We start from the raw sequence: 26,116 nt of genomic DNA on the forward strand, positions 1-26,116 counted from the left end.
TTGCCAAACCAATAAATCTATTCTTATTATGCATATTCACCAATACATAGAGATCATTTTATCCATATTTATAACTCTTAATTTGCACTTGTGAAAAATTCGATTGAACATGTGACTATATTATTCATACATTTACATTTCAATATATTCATGTCTTTAACTTTCTCTATGCAAAAGCACACATACTATATTTGATATTATAATGAATCTGTCACACCACTATCAATATTTCACTTCCCACTTTGCAATAATTGTGCTATCTATCTATCCATCCATCCATCTTCTGAATAACCTTTTTCTTTTTGCAATAGGGGCTGAGCGTGTCATCACGCTGAAAATGGAGATCCCGGGCTCCATGCCTCCCCTCATCCAGGAGATGCTGGAGAACTCCGAGGGTCTGGAGAGCGGCGCTTCGGGGGCCCGTCCCTGCGGCACCCCGCCGGGCAGCTGTAGTCCCAGTTTGTCTCCAAGCTCCGCCCAAAGCAGTCCAGCCACACAATCGCCGTAGTAACGGCCCACCTTGGGTTTTGTTTTTTGTTTTGTTTGTTTGTTTGTTTGTTTTCACACACGCCGGTCAGTCAGAGGAGGGGCGAAGGAGGGGGGCCTTGACTGCTGAAGGATGGAGACCTTCCTCCCCCTGGTCCGCTTTTCTTCACGTGAGGGGAGGTATGGCCGGGGGCCGCCGCCCACACCGTAAACACTGCTGATGACTCCCCCTCCTCTTCCTCCTCCTCCTCTTCCTCACCCCACCGCTGCTCGTCCACCTTTCTCCGGAAAGCTGTTGGAAAGTCGTGTGAATGCAATGTGCAGCACAGGAAGTGAGAGAGGCTAGGTTGGGAAGTGACAGACTTCAGGACAGATTTGACAAACACCAGACACTTTTTTTTTCTTTTTTTCCCCGTTGTTGTTGTTGTTGTTGCTGTTGATGATGATGCAGACTACAAGCTCGGGACTTGTCAAAAGACCCTCCTCCTCTTCCGCCTCCTCTTCGTCCTCAGAGACTCTGGGTCTTTTCTCTTTTCCCAGCTTCAAAAAAAAAACAAAAAAAAAACTGATTTCGTACACAAAGATATATATAAATATATAGAAAAGTTAAGGAACTATTGTGATTGAATGGGAGGCCGTAACGAGGCCGCGTTTTCTGAGATTACAGATTGTTGTACTCCCTCACTGTTTTGCCCATCATGAGAGGAAAAAAAAGTTAGTTTGATCACACGTGTACATTATTCTAATTAACAAAAAAAAAAAAAAGGCAAAAGAGAATGACATTTCCTTCCGGTCCTCAGATGACTTCATACACACACATGCAAACACGCACACATACACACACTAATATGCACAGAAAAAGAGTTGCAATGAAACGAGCGTCGATTCCTACTCTTCCAGGTTCTTTCTTATTTTATTGCCTCCAGGAACATGGAAACAAATGATTGTATGAACTTGGTTGTATGATATGGTCACAGGTCCTTTCAAGAAATCCAATTAATGAAGATTCATTATTAAGGTGTATTTTAAGTAGCCTTTTGAGTTTGTGTATATAAGCTGTATTAATTTCTTAAAAACTATGAAGAGTTTTAGGCTTCACATGATTTTTTTTTTTTTTTAAAGAATACTTTTTATGTGTTTTGTTCGTGTGATTCAAGGAAAAAAAATACATTTTGAGCACACTTTACTGAAGGAAGGTCTTTCATGTTATGTGTCCTACTAAATACTGGACAGACCCTTAACGCCCTGTCACTGGCTGTCCACAATATGCTTTTCACAAACACCCCTCCGCGTGTGTGTCCATAACATCAATGACTACAGTAGCACTCCAGCATTTTTTGGGCCATGTAGCAGAACCAAATGTGGTGTTTTCTTTTGCTCTTGAAAAAAAAAAAAAAGAAAGAAAAAAAAAAAAAAAAACATGGATGCCACTTGTAGCTTGCCAGGCTCAGGTTTGCAGCTTCAGAGAGTTCAAACGTGAAGAATGGTGGACTGTACACACTGTATTAAAACACGAGAGTCTCACTAATCACTGATTTGGTCAGTAGTGCAGGGGTAGGGAACCTTTTTCTGATGCAGTGGTGCCTTGAGAAACAAGTGGCCCCACTTATGGGATTTTCGAGATACAAATACGAGCACTGTGCGGCGGCAGAAAACTCAACTCACTTTTCTAATTAGCAGCAGTTGGGCAGATAGTGAACAATTCTTCAGAAAATAGGGTTTAAGATGTTTGCTGACACTCCCACATCAAGTTTACTGTCAAATTAAACAAAACTAAGAGAATTACAAGTTGTGTATTTCACACAACTAAAAAACCTGGCCGTATTAATACCGCTGCTAGGTTGATGCTAGCACATAATGGAAAACGCCATATATGTGCTAACAATTTTAATCGATAGTCGCCGTGTTATAACCCTTTAGACAACCCATATATTTCCACATATATTTTATATATTCTTTATCCTCTATGAAAAATGGCCAGGACCGCAGCTTACCGAGAGTAGTGTGGGCACTACATTTGTCTGTATAACTATTATACTGCCCCTGGTGGCCAAGTCGGGCACACCCAAAAGAGCAGCACAAACAACTGAATAGAACCCATAAAACCAGTAAAACCAGGATGCACAAAATTGTTTACATTCTTCAATTTGTTATTGTTTTGTTTAGAAAAAAACAACTCAATCACATTTTTTTCCTTGAGGTTTTTTTTTTTTTTTTTTGGTGTGTGGGGCGCTGGAATAGATTTCCATTCATTTCGAGAAAGAAGTGGGTGAGCATTGTCACGGAACGTATTAAACGTATATCTAATGGCACCACTGCATCAATTCTTCCGAGGGCCATACTAAATTTATATATATATATATATATATATATATATATATATATATATATATATATATATATATATATATATATATATATATATATAAAATTTAGCCCATAGGTTCCCCACCCTTGCTGTCGTGGGTGGCAAACGACTCTATTACAGTGCTGATTTGTACCCCCCTGCTCAAGAATGACTTTTTAAAGCTACCCTGCACCCTGTGATCACTTTACGCCAAAACGCCTTCACTTCCATCGTCATTAGACCATCTTTACTGTACACACACGCCAACGTCTCAGGAAGGAATCATTTTGTATGCTTGGCCTGTCCTTTGTATATGTTCTGTACTGCACTCCCCTCCATCACACACACACACACACACACACACACACACACTCTGCTACTGAGCCCTGATCTTTTCCTTCAGTCACACACCCACACACAAGAAAAACTGAAAGAGACCCAGCGACATCCGTATGGTCCAAGCTGCTTCCCTCGTCCTGCAGGACTGTCCGAAAGAGCGCACAACTTGACTCTCTCTCCACGGCTCATCTGGATTACACACATTTGAGAAGTATGGAATATGTTGCAATTTTTTGTCAAGATTATCAAGCGACTTTGGGGGAAAAAGAAGAGAGAAAATAAGAAAAAATCCAAAAAAAATACAAATAAAAATAAAACCATCATTTAATAATAAACTAATGTTTGTGTGGTTAATGTGTGTAATGTACATTTCTGCCTACAACAACTCCTTGAACGCAGTAATTCCTAACCAATCTGGTTCGGAAAATTACCCATTTTTCTGGAAGTGTGAAGGAATTTACTACGCACATATTCGCTGGAGACCTCAGTGTCTGGTGTCCAGAAAGACAATTAAGTGTCTCTGCATAATCTGTTCTCATCTTTAGCCTGTAATGGCATCTTTTCCAACAATGTTTTTGCATCTTATTACCAGCCTCAAAGAAAATGCAATCTTATTTGTGTGTCACCATAGTCTTTAACCTCCCTCATTTTTGTCCAGGCCTGTTTCATGAGTTAATTTTTTAAAGATAAACCTGCTGAACCAAAATCACAGAACTTGAACTTGAAGGCTCAGTGTCATAATTGTGCTCCTAAATAGTGTACATACATACATTTGTATATAAATGGCAAAGAGACAGTTTAAAGAATGTTTAAATTACTAACTGAAAACACATCAGCCGGTCACCGGGAGACTTGGTCATCGAACCGGATGTGATTGTGTACAGTTCTTTTTCATCTTCTTTTTCTGCTGCTGATTATTCTTCTTCTTGTTTTTTGGTGGGTTTTGGCGCCTCCTTGGTGCACATCGCCACCGACTGGACAGGAGATCGCCAAGGTATTTGGGAAGCAATGTTATTTATGTTATCGATCTATCAATCTACCGTAGGTCAAAGAATGTGTTCGACTGTACGGTATGAGAAGGCTCAATTCAAATGGAAAGAAAGCCTGTTTGACAAATTGTACAACGACCCTTCAAACAACAACACCGTATCGTGGGTACAACAAGTAAGTAAGGGAAATCTTTTTATATTTTTATTCGCCTGTTGGTGTTGGAAGATTTTTTATGCATACAGTATATATCATATAGAACTATTATATAGAACTATGATTATATATATATATATATATATATATATATATATATATATATATATATATATATATATATATAATATGTGTGTATATATGTATATACGTATGCATTTATGTGTATATATGTACAATATATATATATATATGTGTGTGTGTGTATATATACTATATATATATATATATATGTTACCACTTTGAGACTTCCACTTGCCTTTTTTTTTGTCTGTTTGTTGTTTTTGTTTGCCCTAACATTGTGGAAAAGCTGCCATTGCAGGCTAAAGATGAGAATAGACTATTCAAAGACACTTGTCTTTCAGGACACCAGACACTGAGGTCTCCAGCGAAGATGTGCGGCATTTGCTAACCCAGATGTCAAAGTTGGTCATGTGAATCTAATTCACAAATTAGTATTTTGTGAAACCATTATCTGTTTTTATTGCTTTTTCTTTATTATTATTATTATTATTATTATTATTATTATTATTATCATCATTATTATTATTATTATTATTATTATTTATTTATTTAACAGAGGATACCAACAATTTTCTCCAGGTTACAATACAACGGCTGGCGCCATTTCCCGGTCACTCGGAGAAATGCTTTCGGTGACAACTTCCGGGAATCTAAAACAGATATACGAGCCGTATTTCGATTTGTGTCACGTGCTGTATTCTTTTTTTGTTTTAGAATTAAAAATAGAAAATAAAAACGTTTTCAGACTTTTCCTTACTCGTTCCAGACAACAAAATTGAAAATGAAGATGTATTTCAATGTTAGTGTTTGTCTTTTAAAATGAAAATCAAATGACGAGTCGTTTTTCCATTTTTCATATCTGCTTCCAAACATAATATCCAATGACCAAAAGAGACAGGGACCGACACGGACCAAGTATTATACGTAATACGCGTCACATCCTTAAAAATAAAAAGTCTGAAACGTGAATGACGTAAACGGGTGGGAGTCATTTGACAGGCCCCGCCTACCGTTGTCATGAGTTTAAGACCAATCAGAGTGCTTCGCGCGGGATTTCAAACTTTTTTCAAATTACTATCTTATCAGGGAAGTGTTAACGCTCCGCGAAATTCATAAACAATATAGTTCCTTTCATCAAAGAACGATACAATTTTAGTTTGATTATCCAAAAAGCTTTTAAGTGTTTTTGTTTTTAAAAAATCCTTCTCTAAATCACCGTGAAACTAACTTTAACGTGTCATATTTATGTTGAGAGTGTGCTTTGTACAGACAGACGAGCGGAGGGATACAGCAACCTCGTTCAGAAAGAGGAACACCGACTGCTGTCGTGTAGTAAAGTAGATTTACGTTAGCTATGGCTGGTCAGACAGATTCGGCTTTTACTTTACTTTTGAAATGATATTTATATTTTAATCTACTAAACATTTATTTGAGCTGCAGCCCCGTGTATACCTGTATGGTTTTGTCGAAGTAGACGTGTGGTTGAAAGAATCCAGGTAAGGCTACGTTTAATTAAATATACCAGTAGCGCATGGACCAGAACTAGAATAACAAAGTTGACGAATATCGCATATCCTTCTTTTTTTTTAATCTATTTTTATACATACTATATATTTTCTTTGCTAATATTACATAAACATTTTTGATATACAGTACTGCATACTCTATTGTACAATAAAATCGAGCTACATTTAAGGACTTAAACACAACGTTTTGTAACTCATGGACATGAGGTCTTAATTCGCTAGCTCAATGTCCATGTGTTCGTCATTTAGCTCAGGATTGCAATGTTTACAAATGTTTTTCCCTTGGTTAAAGGTAACGTTGCCAGAATGCCGCTGCATGGAAAGATAGTCGTGGTTAAGCGCACTGGAGGAGATGGGACTGAATTTCCTCTCACTGCATCGTGCTTGTTTGGAAGGTGAGCTCAAATGTACATTTTGTTCAGTATTTACTGTCCAGTACATTTCATCTTGTCTCCGTTCAGCAAGAGAAATGACTAAACAACTTAAACTACAATATTGTTTATGTGTAGTAACTGTATGATTATAGTAACATCTATCTATACGTCTGGCGAAAAGCGAGTTGTTCGAAAACCAAAGCAATATTTTGTTGGAAAATTTCATCAGGTTTCATCTCATTTGGGGTGTAAGCTCAATTGTTAGCTCACAAACCACAACCATTTTCCAATGCGTGTTCGTTTAATCTTTCAAGAAATCATCCAATGTAAAACAAGACTCACACAAGTTGATTGAATTTGCTCGTCCATTTCTTTCAATCTCTGAAATTCAGGAATCAGACAAAGTCAGATCTGGGCTTCTTTTCTTACCTCGCAAACACTCACACCCACTGGGGCGAAGTGAGAAAAAGGCGCTGTCTAAGACTCAACCCCCACATATATCATGTTTGTGCTGTCAGATAAGTCTAATCAAAAACGTTGGTTCTGATCCTCGCCATCTATGGTTAATCACTTCAAGGACCAGGTCGTCTGGCCTGGAGACATCCTTGGTCACAAGGACTTCTAGCTCTTACATTAGACAAAGTTGTATGCGTGCAGTGATGTGAAGGCCTCTTGGTGTGTTTGTGTTATACAAGACACAAATTGTTTTATTTCTACTTTCTATTGATTTTTTATAACTGCTTATTTGTAAAGATATTTAGCTAATTGTGTATTATGACCATAAATGTGTAATGCAATTGCCGTCTGATCAACATATGGTTCATATTCAGCCATCCATCTAGACTTTAGAGTCAGTAATTACCAGCCTGATGCTAATATTGGACAAATCCTTAAATTTCCTAAGCAGTGGTTATTTTGCGGTGACCGGCTCTGATCGGTCATTTCGCCAGAGCGAGGAATTCTGGACCGGCCTTGAATCAGCTATTTTACCGACAATACAGTAGGTTGGCCGTTATTATTGTTATTTTAGTGTGTTTTGTAGGGTGCCATGTTACTGCTGTACTTGCTTCGAAATTAACCCTCGTGTGCTGATATTTCTTTTTGCGACACATAGGCCCAAACGTACCATGGTACGTTTCTTTGAAGTGTAATATCTAAGTATTTTTTTACTTGCGACCACTCAAAATGTTCAGTGGCATCAGACCTATCCATACATATATCGTATTTATTTATTTATTTTTGATGCCCTCTATGGACAAAAAAAGCAATAAAAAGCACTATTGCGCTATGGGTAAAAGTAGCTATCATCTGCATATATATTTAAAAAAAACACATTCAAATTGGAATATTCAACATGGACAAATTAGAGCTATATGTTAACCATGAAAGGGTCAAAAAGGCACAACCAGAAGAATTTATAACGAACAGAATTTATGGAACATCAATCACACACCAACAAACAAAACTTGAACTGAACTACAATTGAACTTTGAACACCAACACTCAAATTTCAACATTTAGGGCATCTTCTCTGCGTGTGCTTCGTGGAACATAGTTTAAATCTTCGTCATCCCTGGTGCGCAAAGCATCAGGATCCGAGCCACCATCCTCTTCCTCGGATGCAGAGTCAGTCAAACTCCATAATGGCACACCGTGCTTCCTCCTCAGGAAATGTTTTCACCATATTTTTTCGTAATCCGCCAGTAAAAAAATAAAAAATAAAAATTTCTTTGGAAGAAGCCCATTCCCGCCAGTAAAAAAAACAAAACTTTTTTTGGTTTGTTTTTTGTTACTTTGGAAGAAGCCCATTCTCGCAATTTCAACTATTTTTTTTTTTTGTTCCACTGGTTAAAAAAAAAATCACGTGCAGGCCCCATCCACAGGCAATCTCAGTTTGAGCTACAGAAAGTCGCAGTTTCTTTGCTAATGTTACAGAGACATTTTTTTTTGCAATACTGCAGACTCTATTGTACGATAATATAGAGCGACATTCAAGGACTTAAACAGTAGCTGTTCCTGATACACGAGTGCAATCAATAAAACTCCATTCACAAACCTCAACTTTACGGATCTCAAATGTTCCAAAAGGACGTTATAGAACGTGCATAACATAAAGACCTCAAATGTTCCAAAGGTACGTTATAGAACGTACAAAGCCTAACATTAGGGCTGCTCAATTATGAAAATGATATTAATCGTGATTATTTTGGTAATAATTGAAATCACGATTATTCAAACGACCAATTATTTTTATGTTTAAATGTAAAAAAAACATTCATTTAAATAATATGCAAACAAATATATTCTATCACATCAACGTACATTTTTTTATTATAATGTTACGTCTAGTAATTGCTCATTATATTGCATGGGGGCGCCTTCCCTACAGGAGGCCGCCATGTTTCGCCGCCATCTTTCTGTTACTGGTACCCGAAGGAGACAAACTTTGCGAACGTAGTTCCTCAACATCATGACTACAGCACGTGTAACAAATGCAATGCACTTACTTCGTCACTTGAGGGAATACTGAAAGTCGTTTCTGATGACATTTTGCTTGCACCTCTACTGAGGAAACCATTGGTAGGCTTGCAACGTGTGATCTCTGAGGCACCGTAGTGTGTGTGCTTCAAACTTAGGTTGTTGCTTTCTATTATTTCACCACCAGATGGAACTAAATTCTACAGAATTTATGAAGTTCTCCCACAGCAAAAGTACGCTAGGTGACGAGTTTCCGGTCACGGCAAAATAATGACTAATCTTGTTTATTAAGCATGATTCCAATATAATTCAATCCATAATCACCCATCTGTAATTTAAAAATTTGATCAATACTTGCAATGTCTTTCCTTCGTTTATTAATTTTTTTTCCCCCCCAACGCTTCCTTTTTGCTACAGGAAGGCCGACTGTGACATTCGTATTCAGCTTCCCCAAGTCTCTAAGGAGCACTGCAGAATTGACTTAAATGAAAATAAAGAGGTAATATAAGTGACACTGAACATGCATGCCATTTTTGTTGCTGTTGTTGAATCTCAAGTTATTGCCAGTGCTGCTTATTTCATTCCTCATTGAGTAGGGGGCTTGATGTTGAAGTTGGTAAAAGGCTTTTTGGGGCCATTTTAATTTTTCTATTGTTTCTCTTAGGTTATTTTAACAAATCTGAGCTCAGTGAATCCGACCCGTGTCAACGGAGAGGCGCTGCAACACTCTGAGCGTTTGAAGGATGGAGATGTCATAACCATTGTTGATCGTTCTTTCAGGTGCGTTATGCAGAATGGTGAAATAGGTACTTAAAAGTGCAGTATTCTGACCGAACAAATTGTTTTCAGTTATGTATTGTGAAAGCCTGATCTTATTTTCAACATTTGGGCTTCTGTCCGAAAACGTGGTATAGATGTTGTGACAAAAGCGCAGTACAAATGTAAAATGGATGGTCTATGCATCATGCATTCTATTAATTTTAGGTTTGAGTACCCTCCGGCGCCCACACCGAAGAAGTTTGCCAAAGGAAGCAAAGTCGGAACTCCCAACACTTATCTGAAAGATGGAACCAACCACAACATCCAGCGATCACTGGAGCGGGCTAAGGGGGAGGACCCTAAGGTGGATGGTGATGCGCAACAAAGCAAAGCAGACTCTCCTTTTAGTGATCTCTATCAAATGATCAGAAAATCTCTGGATGTTAAGACCCCTCGGAAATCTTCTGGCGCTTACATCCAGACGGCGAGGAAAAGCAATGTTTCCACAAATCAAGACGCATCAAAGGTGGCTGAGGCCAAAGTCTCTGATGGCAAAACCGTAGCAGAGGCTAAAAACACAAGCGATGCGAACTCAATGTCTGACAAGAAGCGTAAGAATTCCCCTCAGATTCTTGCTTCCGATGCTGTGAGTCCAGGTAAAGATGCAGAAAATGTCAAGTCTGAAGTGACCTCGCCACGCTCACCGCAGACAAGGCAGCGCGTCACTCCTCAGAGGTTTATTGCCGGTGATGTTGAGAAAATGTGTACTCCGACACCCAAGTCGCCTATGAGACGCAGGAGTAAAGAGGCCACACCAGCCAAGGAACATGACAATGTAATGCCCAGTCCACAGAATACAAACTCGACAAAAGCCACTGGGAAAGGTAAATGTTATACTGTTGAAAATGACTTGCTTTTTCCCCCCCCCCAAATCAAACTGATACTCATTTCATTTACTTTTGAACTATTACTTAAAGGGGTGCCGAGAAAGCGCAAAAGTGCAGAGGTTGTGCTTGATTCACCGGCACCACAGATGAAGAAGAAACGTGTTTCTTTTGGAGGTTTCCTGGTTCCTGAGTTGTTTGACAAAAAAATGCCCCCCGATTCTCCACTACGTAAAGGCGAAAATCCAAGAAGGAGCCTCTGTCTCGCTAAACCCAAACAATCACTGCTGAGGCGAGCATCAGTCATTGGCCTGTCAAAGGTAAGATTCTTGTGGTTGAACCTTAAAGCAGAAGTCAATCCACACATTTTTTTCAAGATTATGTTCCCAGCAGGCCTATTAGTTGAAACACGGCATTACATATTCATATTCATATTCTGGGAAAAAATATGTCTGGGTTGACTTCCGCTTTAACATTTCAGATGCACATTTGCATTTCTTTGACAACCCAATATGTTTTGTGTAGGAGGCTGAAGGTCATGCAGGGAATAGCTCTAAATCTCCTAAAACATCTGTCAAGAAATCTCCAAAGAAAAGGTCCCCATCCTCCAAAGAGTCATCTCCGAAAGAGAAGACTCTAAAAGCCAGGACACCGTCTCCTCTTCAGAAGTTTGCAAAATCTACACCAGCCTCTTCGAAAGAGGGATTTCGTGGTAAGATGTCACCAAAACCCAACACGCTGTCTGCCAAGGCCTTAATGTCAGCAGAGAAAGCCACAAAATCAAGGTCTTTTTCACTAGGATCTTCTGAAAAGACATCATCAAGAACACCTTCTCCCAAGTCACCAAAATCTACACCAGCCTCACCTAAAAGGGCGTCTCCTGCTATCAAGTCGCCAAAACCCGACACACCGTCTGCCAAGGCTTCATTGTCCGGAGAGAAATCGCCAAAATCAAGATCTTCTGAGAAGACAGCAACATTCAGCACACCAAGGAGAATATCTTCCTTCAGTAAGGAATCGGAAACTCCTTTGAACAAAGGCCCGACTAACAAGGAGATGTCCGACAGCGTGAAGAAGGCATGCCCCGGGCTTACCCTGCAAAAAAATCTCAAGGAAATACCAGTGAAAACACCCCAGGTCTCCCAAAGAAAGATTTCCTCCGTACAAGGCCGGTTTTCTGTCTCTCGCATCAAAACCCCATCGCCGATTGCAGATGCTGTCATTGATCCAGCACAGTCGGTCACGGTGACACCCAAAATCCCTCTGAGAAGGAAGAGCATGAAGAGCACTTCACGCAAGACTCCCTTGTCAAAGAGTGCTATTAAAGCCATCAGAAGAAGCGGCATTTCACGGGCATCAATAAAAGGTACCTTTCAACCGACTGTAGTCATCGTACAATAAGAACATAAGGTAAAGGTTGACATGTGTGATGACGCATTTCAGTAACTTTAGCATCATTCCATTTGCTTTAGTAGCAGAGTAGAGAAAATCGAATCACAGCTGTTACAGTGAAACATTTTTTTTTTTAATGCCTCGTTTTTTGCCTTCATTGCATTGTTTTCCCCGTTTCAGTTATGAGCTCATGGGCTGACACTGTCAGGTTTGGGCAGGCTAAAGTCCAAGCGGCTCGGCCCATTAGGAAAATAGTCAAAAGTACTTTAACGAGTACAAGTGTTGCAAAGATGGTGTCCGGAACACAGGTAAATTTAGTCAAAGCAAAGCACAGTTATGCTTGGTGGTTTGATTTCATACACTAATGTGCACTGGCTATGTACTCAATTTCTCAGACGCCGCTAAAAAAGCCGCTGGGCCATGTGAGCACTGGACATGCAGAATCACCTGTTACCATTGTTGTGGGCCGAGCTTTCAAGCAGAAAGTTACACACCCGGTTGCTGCTGCGCCAAAAGTCATCTTCAATACCATCATCTCAAAGAAAAACCTGAACATGGATGAGGATTTGTCAGGTAATTACATTCCTTTATGTTCCTACAGTTGGTCTTGTTTTCTTGTACTGTCATTCTGTATATTTTTGTTGTTGTTTTAGGAATCTCTGAAATGTTTAAAACTCCTTCAAAAGACGGGAAGAGGAGATCCACAGTCAACCGCAGCAGCACCGCAAAGACTCCACTGGTCGTCAGTGAACCATCTGTTCTTGATCCTTCTGTGTTGAACACTCCTGAGGAGCCAGGTAAAGTGTCTGCATTAACAGAATCTGTTTTCTAAACAAAGTTGACAAATAATTGATTGAGCCAATTTCCAGGTGAAATGGCCGTATCGCCACTCTCTGTTGCATCCACTGCAAAAGCAGGCCAATACAACAGAGAGGCAGTGAAACGCCTCCTCAATGGCAGTCAAGAATTCAGCTTCATCCATGACACCTCTGCTATGGAGAAGACGACTGATTCTGTTGAACAGCAGTGCACGGAAATGAAGGCGAGGGCTGTAACAACTCCTAAGCAGAAGCCACAGCTACCAGAGTGTCTTACTGGTGTGAAGAGACTCCTAAAGACCCCAAGACAGAAGGCTGAACCTTTGGAGAATCTTAGAGGAAAACTTCTGAAAACACCCAAACAGAAACCTGAGCAACAGGAATGCCTCACCGGGGTGAAGAGGATGATGAAGACCCCCAGACAGAAGCTAGAACCGGTTGAGGATCTGAGAGGAAAACTTCTGAGAACTCCAAAGCAGAAGTTTGAACAAGAGGAGTGCCTCACTGGAGTGAAAAGAATTTTTACCACTCCAAAACAAAGTGAACCCGTTGACCTACAAGAGACACTCCTCAAAACCCCCAGGGATGCTGAAGTTGCTGATGTTTCTTTCAGTGGCGTTGTAGACCATCTGAACACACCAGCAAAAGACTCACAAGACCAACCAGCTGAAGAAACCCAAGACCTACCGGAACAGACAAACTCGTCAACTCTGAAAGTGACCAGCTCCCCGAAGGACTGCCTCTCTGGTATCAAGAGAGTCATGAAAACACCTAAACACAGACACGCCCCTGTTGATGGTGTCCTCGGAATTGCGAAGCTCATGAAGTCTCCCAAAGAGCGAAGTCATCCAGTGGATGACAACTTTGGTATCAAGCGGCTCATGAAGTCTCCCAGACTGAAGGGTTGTGCTCCTGTAGAGGACTTTGAAGGGCTTCAAGAACTCATGGAGGAACCAACTGAGGTAAAGATTACTGTATGTTGCATAGAGCAATTGAAATAAATTGTAAATAGAGCTTGGTGTTTGAGCTAGTTTCCTTAAAAAATACAGCATTATGGCAATTAACTTTACAGTAAGACGACTAAATTTGGCATTACTCTTAGTTGTGGCATCTGCTTTCTTTCTAGTTTGATATCTAGTAGGGGCGGGAATCTATGGGTGCCTCATGATTCAGATTCAGAGGCCTTCGGTTCTGATTCCGGTGCATCAGAACAGTGGCTTACATTTTATAGTTTATCTAAAACACTGGTACATTTTTTTTAAAACAATTGCAGAACTCAAGGATTTAATATTTCACACTTTGACTTTAAAGTGGCAAGGCAACCTCGTTTTCGCGCTCGTTTCACACCTTACTGTGAGTGGTGTAACATTTAGCCCTGAGAAACGAGTTCTCTTTGACAATTTCTCAGGGCTTAATGTTGGTGTTACACCATTCACAGGAAAGTGTGGAACCAGCGCTAACTTTTGTTGCTCTTAACAGAGGAAATACTTCAACCAAGCATCGCTAAAGCACCGCGCGTCGTTTTCTTTCTCCATTGTCCTTTATTTTCTCCACCCAGGGAGATTCTTGCTCTGTGGTTCATGTTGCCAACTGTCCTTTTACACACAATATGTAACACTGCCCTCTCTGTAAAATATCACATCCTATCTACATGCTAATCTCTAAATTCTGTTAATCGCTTACAGTTTAAAGATCAGCCTGCGAGTGGTGACTTGGATGTGGCAAAAGGTGAGTTACTTTTTTATTTTATTTTATAATTTTTAAAATAATGCTTTCCACTAGGCTGCATTATAATGCTAACTGCACCCCTCCTCCCATGTTTGTTAGAGCTAGACTTTACTCAAGGACAGCCACAGGACATTGGGTCATCAGCTGTGAAACGCAGCACTCTTCAAATTGATGACACAAAAGGTACGGTTTTACGGAACTTGTTAATAGTCCATGAAGTAGGTCAATCAGCATGTCTGAGGTACATGAAGTTCAACAGCTGAATACCACAAAATTGACACGCACAAATTAATGAGATACTAATGTAAATATCTTCCACCTACATCTTGTTTTAGCAGAGACAACTGAGGTTTTAGGAGAACCTCCAAGTGTTGCTTGTGACTCATCAAAAGCTATGGAAGCAGTAGAGGATGCACCAGGAGTGACAGAAATGGCCACGGCCTCTACTAATTCAGCCAGTTCTAAGAAATTGGTCCAAGCCCGAAAGGTCAAAGCAGCTGAACCGGTGACAGCAGAATCATGTCAAGATCCTATTGTCCCTGCACCTGTCAGAGGAAGGAGGGGGAAGAAAGTAGAGCCTACAGAAGAAGTTAAAGCTGCCCCTAAGCCTAAAAGAGGAAGACAAGCCAAAATGGTTGAGATGATCCAAGCGACTGCGACTGAAACTTTGCCAGAGCATGAGCAAAGTCCCCCAGTTGATATTGAGTCTGCAATGAAAGAAAGTGTTGCACCTTCAGAAAAAGAGGCCGTGAAGCCTAAAAGAGGAAGGTATGCCAAAAAGCCATTGGAACAAACTGGAACAGTCCCACAGCCTACCGCTGAAAGTTTGCCTGAGCCTGAGAGGGAGACAGCAGTGACTGGCGGTATGGCACCCTTGGAAGATGAGACTCTAAAGCCTAAAAGAGGAAGACATGCCAAAAAGGCCTTAACACAAACCGAAATTGTTCCAGAACCTGCCACTGAAATTTTGCCAGAGCCAGTGGTTATTGACAGTGAGGCTATAAAGCCAAAGAGAGGTAGAAATGCCGAAAAGGCCTTGAAAAAAAACGAAACAGTCCCACACCCTGCCACTGAAACTTTGCCGGAACCTGAGCGTGAGCCTGAAGTGACTGACAGTGTTGCTTCTGTGGAAGGAGGAGCTGTAAAACCGAAGAGAGGCAGATCTGCCAAAAAGGCTTTGAAACAACCGGAAATGGTTCCAGAACCTGCCACTGAAACTTTGCCAGAGCCTGAGAGTGAACCTGTAGTGGCCGACAGTGTTGTATCTTTGCAAGAAGAGGCTGTGAAGCCCAGAAGAGGAAGATATGCCAAAAAGGCCTTGAAAGAAACTGAAACGGTCCCACAGCCTGCCACTGAAACTTTGCCAGAGCCTAAGAGTGAGCCTGTAGTGACTGATGGTGCTGTATCGTTGGAAGAAGAGACTGTGAAGCCTAAAAGGGGAAGGTATGCCAAAAAGACCTTGGAACCAAGTGAAACGGTGCCCAAAACTTCCACTAAAACTTTGCTGGAGCCTGAGAGTGAGCCAGCACTGACTCATAGTGGTGCACCTTTGGAAGAAGAGGCTGTGAAACCTAAGCGAGGAAGAAAACCCCAACAGTCTTCTCGATCCAAACAAGCACAACCTTCTGTCTGCAGTGATGATGTTTCCCAGCATGACACTGCACAAGGTACTGTATGATGTCTTTCACATTTGATTAAATGCATTGTCATTGATTATTAACATTTTTTTCGCCCTTGGTTGAAGTTAAATGATGTTTGTCATTTGCATTTTCCCCAATTAGATATCGAGGAAGTTAAGCAGATACCAACTGAAGCCCATGAAAATAAATCCACTGACAGTTTGCAAGAAGTGGAGATTGCAGCAGAGGAAGACATCCCTGTCGTTCAAAAGAAGTCTGTTCGACCAAGAAGAGGCAAACTCGTGGAAGATGTGCAGGGTGCAGCTTTGGAAGAAGCTGTCGTCTCTGCTCCAGTCAGGGCCACCAGAAGGAAGAGAAACGAAGTGACTGCGCCACCCGCAGGCAGACAAACTAGCAGAAGTCGGAACACAAAGACAAAGGCCGAAACTTCTGATGCTCTGCCGGAGATAGTGCTGGAGAAAGATACGGAGGTAAATGTGCTGACTGGATCTTCAGAAACTAACACCAGTCAAGAAGATTTCAAGACTCCTGCAGAGGACTCAGTCGTGAAGCCTAGTCAGGGCAGGAAAACTAAACCCACACCTGTTGATTTACCTGAGCCAGAAAAAACACTTGGCATTGAACATCAGCTACCAGCACCCACTAATAAAAGGGGAAGAGGCAGAAAAGTAATCCCTGAGACAGTTGAGGTAGAGGAACTTGAAAAAGGCACCTCTGAGGAAACAAATTGCAAGTCCAAGCCTCTTGCCAGAGGAACCAGAGGACGAAATGCCAAGCACGAAAAAGAGCTAGAGAATAGTGACAAGACTTCCATAGTCACACAGTCCAGACTCCAGGGGCCTATAAAAACATCCAATAGCAAAACGGATGGTGAAACGTTTGATATAGAAAATCTTGTCCCAGTTGAAGCAGAAGGACGACACCTTTCTGTACCAGAGCAGATAAGTGAACCCGTTTCTGGCATTGTAAAAGCAAGACGAGGAGTGTTACGAAAACCAAAGCAAGCAGCAGCTACTCCTGATTCCGCAGAGAACCGAGATGTTCCAACTGAGACACCAACAGAAAAACCCCAACGAAGCAGGAGAGCAAAACAAGATGATGTTACCACCTCAGAGGTACCAGAGGAGAAATCTGAACTGGAACAGAAGCAGCAGAGGGGAAGAGGTTTGAAAGACGATATTAAAGAAGTCGTTCCAGCCAAGAGAGCGAGACGAGGGCCTGCCTCTGCCTCTGCGGAGGCCAAAATTGTTCCGGCGACTGTTACAGAGTCAGTTCCAGCTTCAAAAGAACCAGTCAAGAGGGGAAGACGACCGCCTGCCAAATCCTCAACAGATGAAGTGAACAAAAAACAGTCAAATACCACCAGCGATTCAAACGCCACATCGCAAGAACCTGAAAACCCCCAAAGAACAGTCAAGTGGAATCTGGAGGTCGAAGTCCACGAAATCCCCAAAAGAGCCGTGAGAGCTGTTCGTGGAAAGAGGTCAAGCCCTGGTGATCACATCGAGACCCAAAGCCAGATTGAGTTAGAGAATGCGGCTCACACTGAAGAGGACCTCTCAGAAAAAGCAGAGGAACCGCAGCCTGCCAAGAGAGCCAGGCGAGGGGCAAAGCTTGCAAATGAAACAGAGTCCACCAGAAAGGTCGATACGAACATCGCTGAAGATACGGTGACTCAGCCAAAAAACAGAAGAGGAAGATCAGCTAAGAAATGAAGACCTCTGTATGTAACGCTTGATCAGAGCATGCTTTTAGCCATGTTTTTTAATTGGCACTCTTAATTGTCTTTTGGGATCAAAATGTATGCACAGGAAAAATTAAGCACTGTGTTCTTCCTTTTTATTTTATTTTTTTACAGCAGGGAATTTTATAATTTTACGTGTTAAATGTTTCTGGTTCATTGTCTTTTAGTCCATTGCTGCGGTGGAAAAAAAAAATAAAATTTGCATTGGAAAGCAATTCTGTGTAGTTTTTTTCTCATCATGGTGCGTTTGTGTTGACAGGTTTGACTAGATACATGTATTAGTGTTCTAATGTTACTTTTTTGTTGTTATTGGCATGATAAATAGGTGGCAATTCTAATTTTCCTCAATCATTTGTGTGAATTTAAACTTTCACAGAGCCACGTAAAAAAAAAATTAAGAAATTAAGTTTTCACTAAAGACGTGAATAACGATTAATTGAGATTTCCCTACAGCATGAACCACAACCTTTAATCATGTATTTTTTTGGTTAAAGCAGTATTTTAAATTGTCTTTGTGTACAGTAATGGTATTTGAACAACTTTTATATCTACTATTGTTTTATATCAATGCAACCTTTAAAGTGCACGCGGAACAACCCGGAAGCTTTTTCGAGCTGCACCGGAACAAACGTTTTGTTCACGTAGGAGGGAGATTTGAGAGGCGCATGGCGGGCGGTGTTATCCTTTCGTCGGTGTTTTGAATTTATTCAACTTATTGTAATTAAGTTTAGTTTTACTTTTTGCCATCATGGAATCCGAAAGCGACATAAAAACGACGCCGAGAGGTTTCCACTGTGTCCTGTGCAAGGTCAACTTACCAAACCGTAAGCAACGCCACCGAGCTTTGTGTTACTGTTTGGTGGCGAACTTTTTACACAGAGAAGTCAAAGCTATGAATATTAAAGTATCCCACAAAGGCCAGATAGCATACATATCCACAGCTATCAGTGTGATTCAAGAACTCTTTTGAACTCTACTTCTCATGTAACTAAATGCAGTCAGAAATGGCAACTAAATTATGATGTAATACAACCACAATAATGAACATTTCCGCATTGATTCCAGAACTATTGTACTGGTTGCCATGCATTTTTATTTGAATCATTTTACATTGTTTTTCTGTATGTATTCCTGTGATTTCTACTTCCATCTCAGAGTCGAGCGTGGATCAGCATGTCAAAGGGCGAAAGCACCAAACGTTAAGCAATGTGCGAACCACTAGGAAGACCCAGGAGCAGCACAGCGTTTTTGTCAGCGGCATCAAACCGGACATCTCACAAGCTGACTTGGCTGACTATTTCCAGCGGTTTGGGACAGTTTCCGACGTTATTATGGACAAAGACAAGGTCAGACGATTGTGTTGCATATACTGAGTTCTTTAAAAAAAAAAAAAAAAAAAAACTTTTTTTGCAATATCCTAAAGTCCAGCGTTGTTGTGACCCTCTGCATTTCCAGGGCGTGTTTGCCATTGTGCAGTTCAGTGAGACAGAGAGCATTCAGGCAGCCTTGTCCTGCGTCGAGCACAAAATGAAAGGTCTCAATCTGCGTGTGAAACCCCGCGAAAAGAAGGAATTTAAGTACATCCCTAAAAAGAAGTGTGACCTGCAGAACCTGGAGCACGTTCTGGACCATCTAAAACCACAACTCTGTCAGCTGCCTTCTGTAAGTAAGGATACGATGCACCTGCCCTATACAAAGCACAAGGTTTGGAATTTGACATTAACCCCGGATGTCACTTGAAGTTTATTCAATTAATAAGGTGACAAATGCATTTTAGTTATGGCCTAGGTCAGTGAAGCCAAATAAAAACAGCCGCTATTTTTTTTTAGATAAATACTTAATAAATTTAAGTAACAGAAACTCATAAAAGAGTACATGTAAAATAGAATAAGAAGTTTTCACATCTTGGTTTCGGTTCCACTTTAAAATCGTTCCTTAAACTCACCAGCGCAGTCAAAGCAGGACCTCTGAAACAGGTGTAATGTGCCCTTGTTTCGTTCCGGTTCCATTTATACAGAGTAAAATGTAGTAAAACAGTAAAAGGGGTTCAAAATGTTAGCCTGATGTCTCATGTGTTGTTTTCATGCAATGTCCTTCAGGTTAATGCTCAGATGCAGTACGTTGAGAACAGATTCCAGCTTGGCGATGCTGAGAAGAAGGCCCGAAGCTTGCTGGTGCAACTCTTGCAGGAGGTCTTTGTGGAGTTTTTTCCCGGTATGCACAGATCCACTCATTATGTCTTCTTTCCATTTTCATTTGGCAATTGAACATTTAAAAACAAAATGGAAAAGGTGAATTCATTATTTTGTTGGAAAAAAGGCATATTTTTGTAATTTTAAGGTTGGCCTCAGTTCAAAAGCATGAAATGAAAAATAATCAAATGTATTTCATTTAAGTTTTTTATTGAGAGCCAACCTCCAAAACCACGTGTGAATACATTTGTCAAACGTTTTCTCCTGTCATCTGCAACTTACAGACAGCCAAATTCTGCCATTCGGGTCATCTGTCAACACCTTTGGTATTCATTCCTGTGACCTAGACTTGGTTCTGGACCTGGAGAACACTAAAGTCTTCCAGGCGCGTGCCAAGCATGCATCAGAGGTTCGACATTATTGAAATACGTTGCGTGATGCGATGGGTCTACATTTTTTTTGGAATGCTTTGCCTTGCTCTAGCCTCAAGCAGCTGAGTGCATGTCAGACGACGGCCGCTCGGAGGACTCTATCCTGTCCGACATCGACCTGTCCACAGCTTCCCCCGCCGAAATTTTGGACCTGGTTGCGGCCATCCTAAGACGCTGCGTCCCCAGCGTGCACAAAGTCCACGTGGTCAGCAGCGCCCGACTCCCAGTGGTCAAATTTCATCACCGTGAGCTCAACTTGCAGGGGGACATCACTGTCAATAACAGGTTGATTTGTATTATTTAATCTTTTCTTTTCATACTCTTGTTTATTTATTTTGAAACCGGTTTTGCCTCATCAGACTGGCCGTAAGGAACACCCGCTTCCTTCAGCTGTGTTCAGGGATAGACGACAGACTGAGGTCTTTGGTCTACACAATACGCTACTGGGCCAAACTGAACCAACTGGCAGGTAACATTTGTATTCAGTGAGAAATTTTTAGTGCATACATACACATACACATTGATTTTTGTTCTAAATTCTAATTAGGTTTTGTTTGCGTGATGTTTCACATTTTGGTCAGCAGATGTCACTAGAACCCCACTATTGTATTTGTGTAGTTATTTTGGTGTCTGTCAGAGGTCAGCCTTTACAGTAAAGGTATATAGATGGTGGGGCCCACGGACCGCACATGGCCCACTACGCATTTACATTATCAGTGGTGTGTGATACACTCATTCAACTACCCTACAAATGCTTTCCACTTCAAATTAATTAATCAAAATGTATTCTTCCCCCATATAACCAATTAAATAATAGGTTAAATATTTTTGTTTATACTACGTAAATACAATTAAGAATGTTGCATACATTGTTATTAAACTTTTTAAAATTTTCATTAAATTGATTATAAAGTAGAAAGAAAAGAGAAATTACCCCCCACTTCGCCGACCCCCATTAAAATAAACTATTGTATTTAATCACATTTTAACAGATTTTTACCTAATGAACGATTGCCGTGGTCCATATGTCCGTTTTACCAAAGCAATCACAAAAGTTTGCCCACCCCTGATTTATAGCATTTATTAAATTTACATTCTCCTCTTGGTAGTTAGAAGCACAGACATCGACATTAAAAGTCTGAAGAACATAATTAGAACAATCGCTTTTATTTAATCGTGCTGATTATGTATTGTTGTAGTAAAATTTCTATTACATAAAATAAACCAGTACTCTGGTTTGTAGAATGTCTATAAATTGGATTGGCCCTGTATTAATTCCGCTCTCAGCCTGGATTGGCCCTGTATTAATTCCGCTCTCAGCCTGTCAAACCTTGTACACAGTGTTGTTTTATTTGTGTTGTAACACAAAGGTAACCCCAGTGGAGCCGGTCCACTGCTCAACAACTATGCTCTGACGCTGCTTGTCATCTTCTTCCTGCAAAATTGTGAGCCTCCTATTCTTCCCACCGTGGACCGCCTTAAAGACATGGCCTGTAAGTGGAGAATCTCTCTGTAACGTAGTGAGCTAATTATAGTAATGCTACAAACCTAAACAATGGGCATTTGGTACAACAATGAGAGTGCTTGTATTTTCTATGTTTCAGTACAGTATAAACAATAGAATACTTAAACCATGTTTTCAACTAATACACATGCAAATGTTTCTGAATAGGTCAAGTTAAATTTCTACTTGTATATCGTCGCTGTCATGTGAAAAACATTTATCTCCATTTTTTTCTGGGTCATTTTCTTATTTTTACCTGAATCATGTTTCCGCATTACAGAAATCGCATTAAAGTGAAAATTAAAAAAGTTTCCAAAATTGCAGATAAGTGTTTTTCACAGGACAGCGACGATATACATTATAAAAACATTTGCAGATTTGGCCAGCTCCAATTTGTGAATAAGTGTTTGTTGACGTTGTAGGTGAGGAAGAGGAGTGTGTGATTGAGGGATGGAACTGCACCTTCCCCAGTCAGCCCATCGCAGTGCCCCCCAGTGGAAACACTCAAGATCTCTGTAAGTCTATCTTTCTTTGCCACTTACGTATTGTGACAGGCTGAACAATGAAATGCTTTTCCAGAAGATACAATGAACCTGTGTATCCATCATTCCATTAGTACACAATGGTCCCTTGAGATAAGAGTGAGCCGACTTACTATTTTTTGAGCTACGAGCCGCTCTTTGGATGATTTTTTTACTTTGGCGTGTGAGCAAAAATTTGAGATATGAAAGCTGTATGGTGATGGGTGGAGTCAACTCCCTCCACAAGAAGCACCGTTTTTGGATGATCGCGAACAATTCTAAGAATAAAGACAGATAATTACATGTACCACATGGCTTTGCCTTAGGTAAAGCCGTTTAGCCTAATGCTAACAGACCATGCAAATTGCTATTGGCAGGCTAGCGAATTGAAACCGAGCATTCTTTATAGTACAGTTTTTATTAAACACTATCAGATTCACTGACGTACATTTACAATATAAATTATAATATGCGTTCAAGGGCCCTCAGAATCAGTAGCGCCGGTTGATGACATTTGCCTTTATAATAGTGTAAGCATAACCAAAGACTAAAACATAAATTTCTAATAAAGCTGCTATTGTTTATTGCAAGACATATTAATGTATTCCTTGTAGTACCTTGAAAAAAAATGTTCATATTAAACTGCAATTGCAATATTCAGGGGGAAAAAATATAACTTAGATGATTTTTCAGCCCTATAATGAATTCTGATGTGTCATTTCTACCAGGCACCCTTTTGGCTGGTTTCTTCTCCTTCTATGCCAAGTTTGATTTTGCAAGTAGTGTCATATCTCTGAGGGAGGGGCGTGCAATCCCAATCACAGACTTCCTCTGTCACAATGATAATGAGGAGGAAAGCCCCACCAAGCCCCATCAGAGTGGACCTAGACTGGGGCCCCTCAATGTTTTGGACCCCTTTGAGCTTCCCCATAACGTAGCGGGGAACTTGAACGAGCGCTCCCAGAGATGCTTCCAGAAGGCGTGCCAGGAGGCCGAGAAGTACTGCCGCAGCCTCCAGTACCTGCGTAAGTCCACCAAGGGGAAGTCCTGGGGGCTCATGCGTTTATTCACCCCCAACGGCGGAGTCTCACAAACCAAACCGAACGAGCTGAACATCAGCATTCCTTTCAAACCATCCGCGCTCCCCGAAGCCCTCCGCAGCCAGCTGCACATGGCGGGAGATGATTTCCGCTCGGTGTGGTTTGAGAAGGTGTGCACTTCGGTGGAACGAGTGTTCCAAAGCGTTCTAAGATGTGACCTCGCGTTCTCCTCGGAGTTTGGCATTTCCGAGGATTCGGCCGCCGACTTATCTGCGGAAATGGAGACCAGCTCGGGCTCCCTCGACGCGTCAGCAAACGACAGCATGGAGTCCCCCACGAAGGCTGTCCCGGTGGGCGCCAAGCGGCAACTCTCTGCCGGCAGTGACATGTCCGTTTCCCCTCAAGGAAAGAAGCCACGGATGTCCAAAAAGGGCAAGCGGGAGTCCCCCCACTGGCTGTGGGTACAGAAACACACCGTGTGGGCCGGCAGAAGAAAAGTGAGACGCGAGCTAATCAAAGACACCGACCTGAGGCCCGAGGGCAGCTGCATGGCGCTCGAGGCCCAAGTCACAGATCGCATCATCGAGAAAGAACAGGAGCTCAAGGAACCGCTGGAGTTCAAGGTTCACCCCCACATGGTGGGTGAGACAGAGAGCACAAAGGTAGTGTTGAGTTTGGAGCCATCAAGTGACCAGGCCGGAGTTTTTCAGGACTTTGTTCATTTCCTGGAAGTTTTCCTACCCAAGATGGTGGAGTCACTGCTGGAGAAAGAAGCGGGTGGCGAATAAAATGGGCCATCGGTATCAAGTTTTTTGTTTGTTTGTTGTGAGTTACAATGGTTTTGACTGCAGAATGAACATTCACAAGACCGCCGTGTGTATTGACCAGGCGTCGATCTATCCATATGTCGTAGGCTGTCTCCTAAAAATGTACTCACTCTTTGACTGGCCATTATTCATATACACTACTCACAAAAAGTTAAGAATATTGGGCTTTCACTGGGAATTTTAGAATCAACATAAAGTGCTCGACAGTTAACCCCCGTTCCATCTCAGGTTGTAGGTTTGCGGTCCTGCTATTTCACCGATTCACTGAATTTTATTTTTGTTTGTACAGTTAGCTCAATTTTGGTCGAACTCTCTCTAATATTGTGTGTAAATCCACTGTCGACCACCATTAGATGGCGGCACACTTATTTAGTTTGAGAAGGTTTAAATAATTTGAAAGAAGAGCGAAACAGGAAGTATTTCAACACAGCATAGTTATTGAAAATTCTTGATTGTCATCCACTGTAATCCTGCTTTTTACACCAACAGAAGGGATTTGTTTGCTGTAAACAAAGAGATCGATACTGCGTTGTACTGTTCATACAATATTTTTGTCTTTTCCATTGCTGTTACGCTCTCAATATATTATGTGTTTATATGTGTTTCTATTTTAAAAGTGTGTTTAAAGAGCTTGCTGTAGAAACGGTGCCTTGAGACGGCTGGCGACAGGTTGAGGAATTATTTTGATGTGATCTTCTCTCAACTTTTGAACGCTCGTCCCACGGTTCACAGTTTCAATATTTTATGAACCGCTTGCTGTTCGCTAACAATGAGTTGAGCAGCACTTTCAAAAAGTAACACCGCGCGCTGATGGGCAGTCAAAGCGTGTGTACATTTTACACCCTCCGTGTGTGTGTGAGTTGCCAGGATGTTTGAAAGGTGGCTTGATTTTTCGTGCATTTGTGTTGATAGTGTTAATGTTCTTTAATCATGATGTTTTGAAGGGAAAACTCATGTGAAGCAGTCACACAAATAATTAAACATTTCTGTAGTGATGTCTCACGTTGTAAACTGGCTGAAACGTCTCACTTTGTTTTAAGCGGTTGATTAGTTGTGGTATTGGTCGATCGGTGGTACTTAAACGTTGCGTGGACAGGCTCGGCCAGTGCGATGACTCTTTTATCCAATGAGCTCGGCCGCCCGTGAACCGCAGACAAATGAGAGTAATTACTTAACTCGGGCGGACGTTTTTATCGCTGCAGGTGAGAGATGCCCAGCGCTCCATCGTGCTGATTAATGTCATTCATCTCACTTTTACGCAAGTGCAAACATGTAGCAGCATAGCTGGGCTTGCACTTGACTTTCAGGAAACCGATGTTTTTATTTACATTGTTGAATGAAAATGGTGCTACAGGAATTAAGTCTAAAATTACAAGAAAAAAAAAAAGACTTGGTTAAAGTATTAAAAAATATTGGTTAAAGCAATGCAATCACCTTATACACACATTACCCTAAAACTAGCATGCAAATGTTTTGATTTTTGAAAAACGCATCGGAAATGTACATCTTCAATTTCTCAATGTTATTCTGTTGATTTTTCTGTTAAGTGTCACCTTAACTGCCCGCTTTCCCTCTCTGATGCTTCTGGCTACTCTGATATTACCTTTCTTTGTGTTTCTTTAAAGCCACTATTGATATATGACCAGTCTTACACACTCGCACCTCTAAGCTAGAGAGTCAAAGTGATTGATACCGAACTATAAGTGTTTGCTACAGTTGGCCCGAAACCAGGAAGCAGATTTTGGACACCAATGTCAATCCATACAAAACTCCTTGAGTTTCAACCAGAATGAATCAATTTGCTAATTGGGATGAAGGAAGGTACAAGCAGAGGTGGTTTCCAGAGCTGGGCACTTTAC

At 41.1% G+C, this 26,116-nt stretch overlaps 3 protein-coding genes across 8 annotated transcripts in view; all 3 read left to right on the top strand.

The window, feature by feature from the left end:
• Positions 1-3,511, top strand: part of raraa (retinoic acid receptor, alpha a) — a 171,894-nt gene extending 168,383 nt beyond the window's left edge. For all 5 annotated transcript variants that reach the window (XM_086016738.1, XM_086016737.1, XM_086016736.1 and 2 more), the window contains one exon: positions 312-3,511. In XM_086016738.1, coding sequence (XP_085872864.1) covers positions 312-508 — 197 coding nt within the window. In that variant the 3' untranslated portion in view covers positions 509-3,511. The remainder of the gene's footprint in view (positions 1-311) is intronic.
• A 1,957-nt stretch (positions 3,512-5,468) lies between these two features.
• On the top strand, positions 5,469-17,957 carry mki67 (marker of proliferation Ki-67). Of its 2 annotated transcripts, XM_086017307.1 has the most exons (16): positions 5,470-5,895; positions 6,218-6,320; positions 9,195-9,276; positions 9,442-9,557; positions 9,762-10,420; positions 10,514-10,740; positions 10,946-11,132; positions 11,220-11,786; positions 11,993-12,120; positions 12,208-12,385; positions 12,466-12,609; positions 12,682-13,592; positions 14,316-14,358; positions 14,458-14,541; positions 14,694-16,025; positions 16,140-17,957. In XM_086017307.1, exons 2-16 carry the CDS (start codon positions 6,232-6,234, stop codon positions 17,711-17,713), a joined length of 6,321 nt encoding a protein of 2,106 aa, XP_085873433.1. In that variant the 5' UTR covers positions 5,470-5,895; positions 6,218-6,231; the 3' UTR covers positions 17,714-17,957. The 2 variants fall into 2 exon arrangements, with proteins under 2 accessions (XP_085873432.1, XP_085873433.1); XM_086017306.1 differs by having other exon boundaries at positions 5,469-5,895; positions 10,946-11,786.
• Positions 17,958-18,353: 396 nt separating this feature from the next.
• On the top strand, positions 18,354-25,268 carry tut1 (terminal uridylyl transferase 1, U6 snRNA-specific). The gene is made up of 10 exons (XM_086017262.1): positions 18,354-18,566; positions 18,898-19,088; positions 19,198-19,404; positions 19,842-19,956; positions 20,219-20,343; positions 20,418-20,650; positions 20,725-20,834; positions 21,736-21,858; positions 22,292-22,384; positions 23,119-25,268. Exons 1-10 carry the CDS (start codon positions 18,491-18,493, stop codon positions 24,216-24,218), a joined length of 2,373 nt encoding a protein of 790 aa, XP_085873388.1. The 5' UTR covers positions 18,354-18,490; the 3' UTR covers positions 24,219-25,268.
• The last annotated feature ends 848 nt before the right edge of the window (positions 25,269-26,116 follow it).

The sequence above is a fragment of the Filicampus tigris genome, chromosome 19, assembly GCF_054856515.1.
Source record: "Filicampus tigris isolate MCC_2025a chromosome 19, RoL_Ftig_1.0, whole genome shotgun sequence".
Taxonomy (NCBI): Eukaryota; Metazoa; Chordata; class Actinopteri; order Syngnathiformes; family Syngnathidae; genus Filicampus; species Filicampus tigris.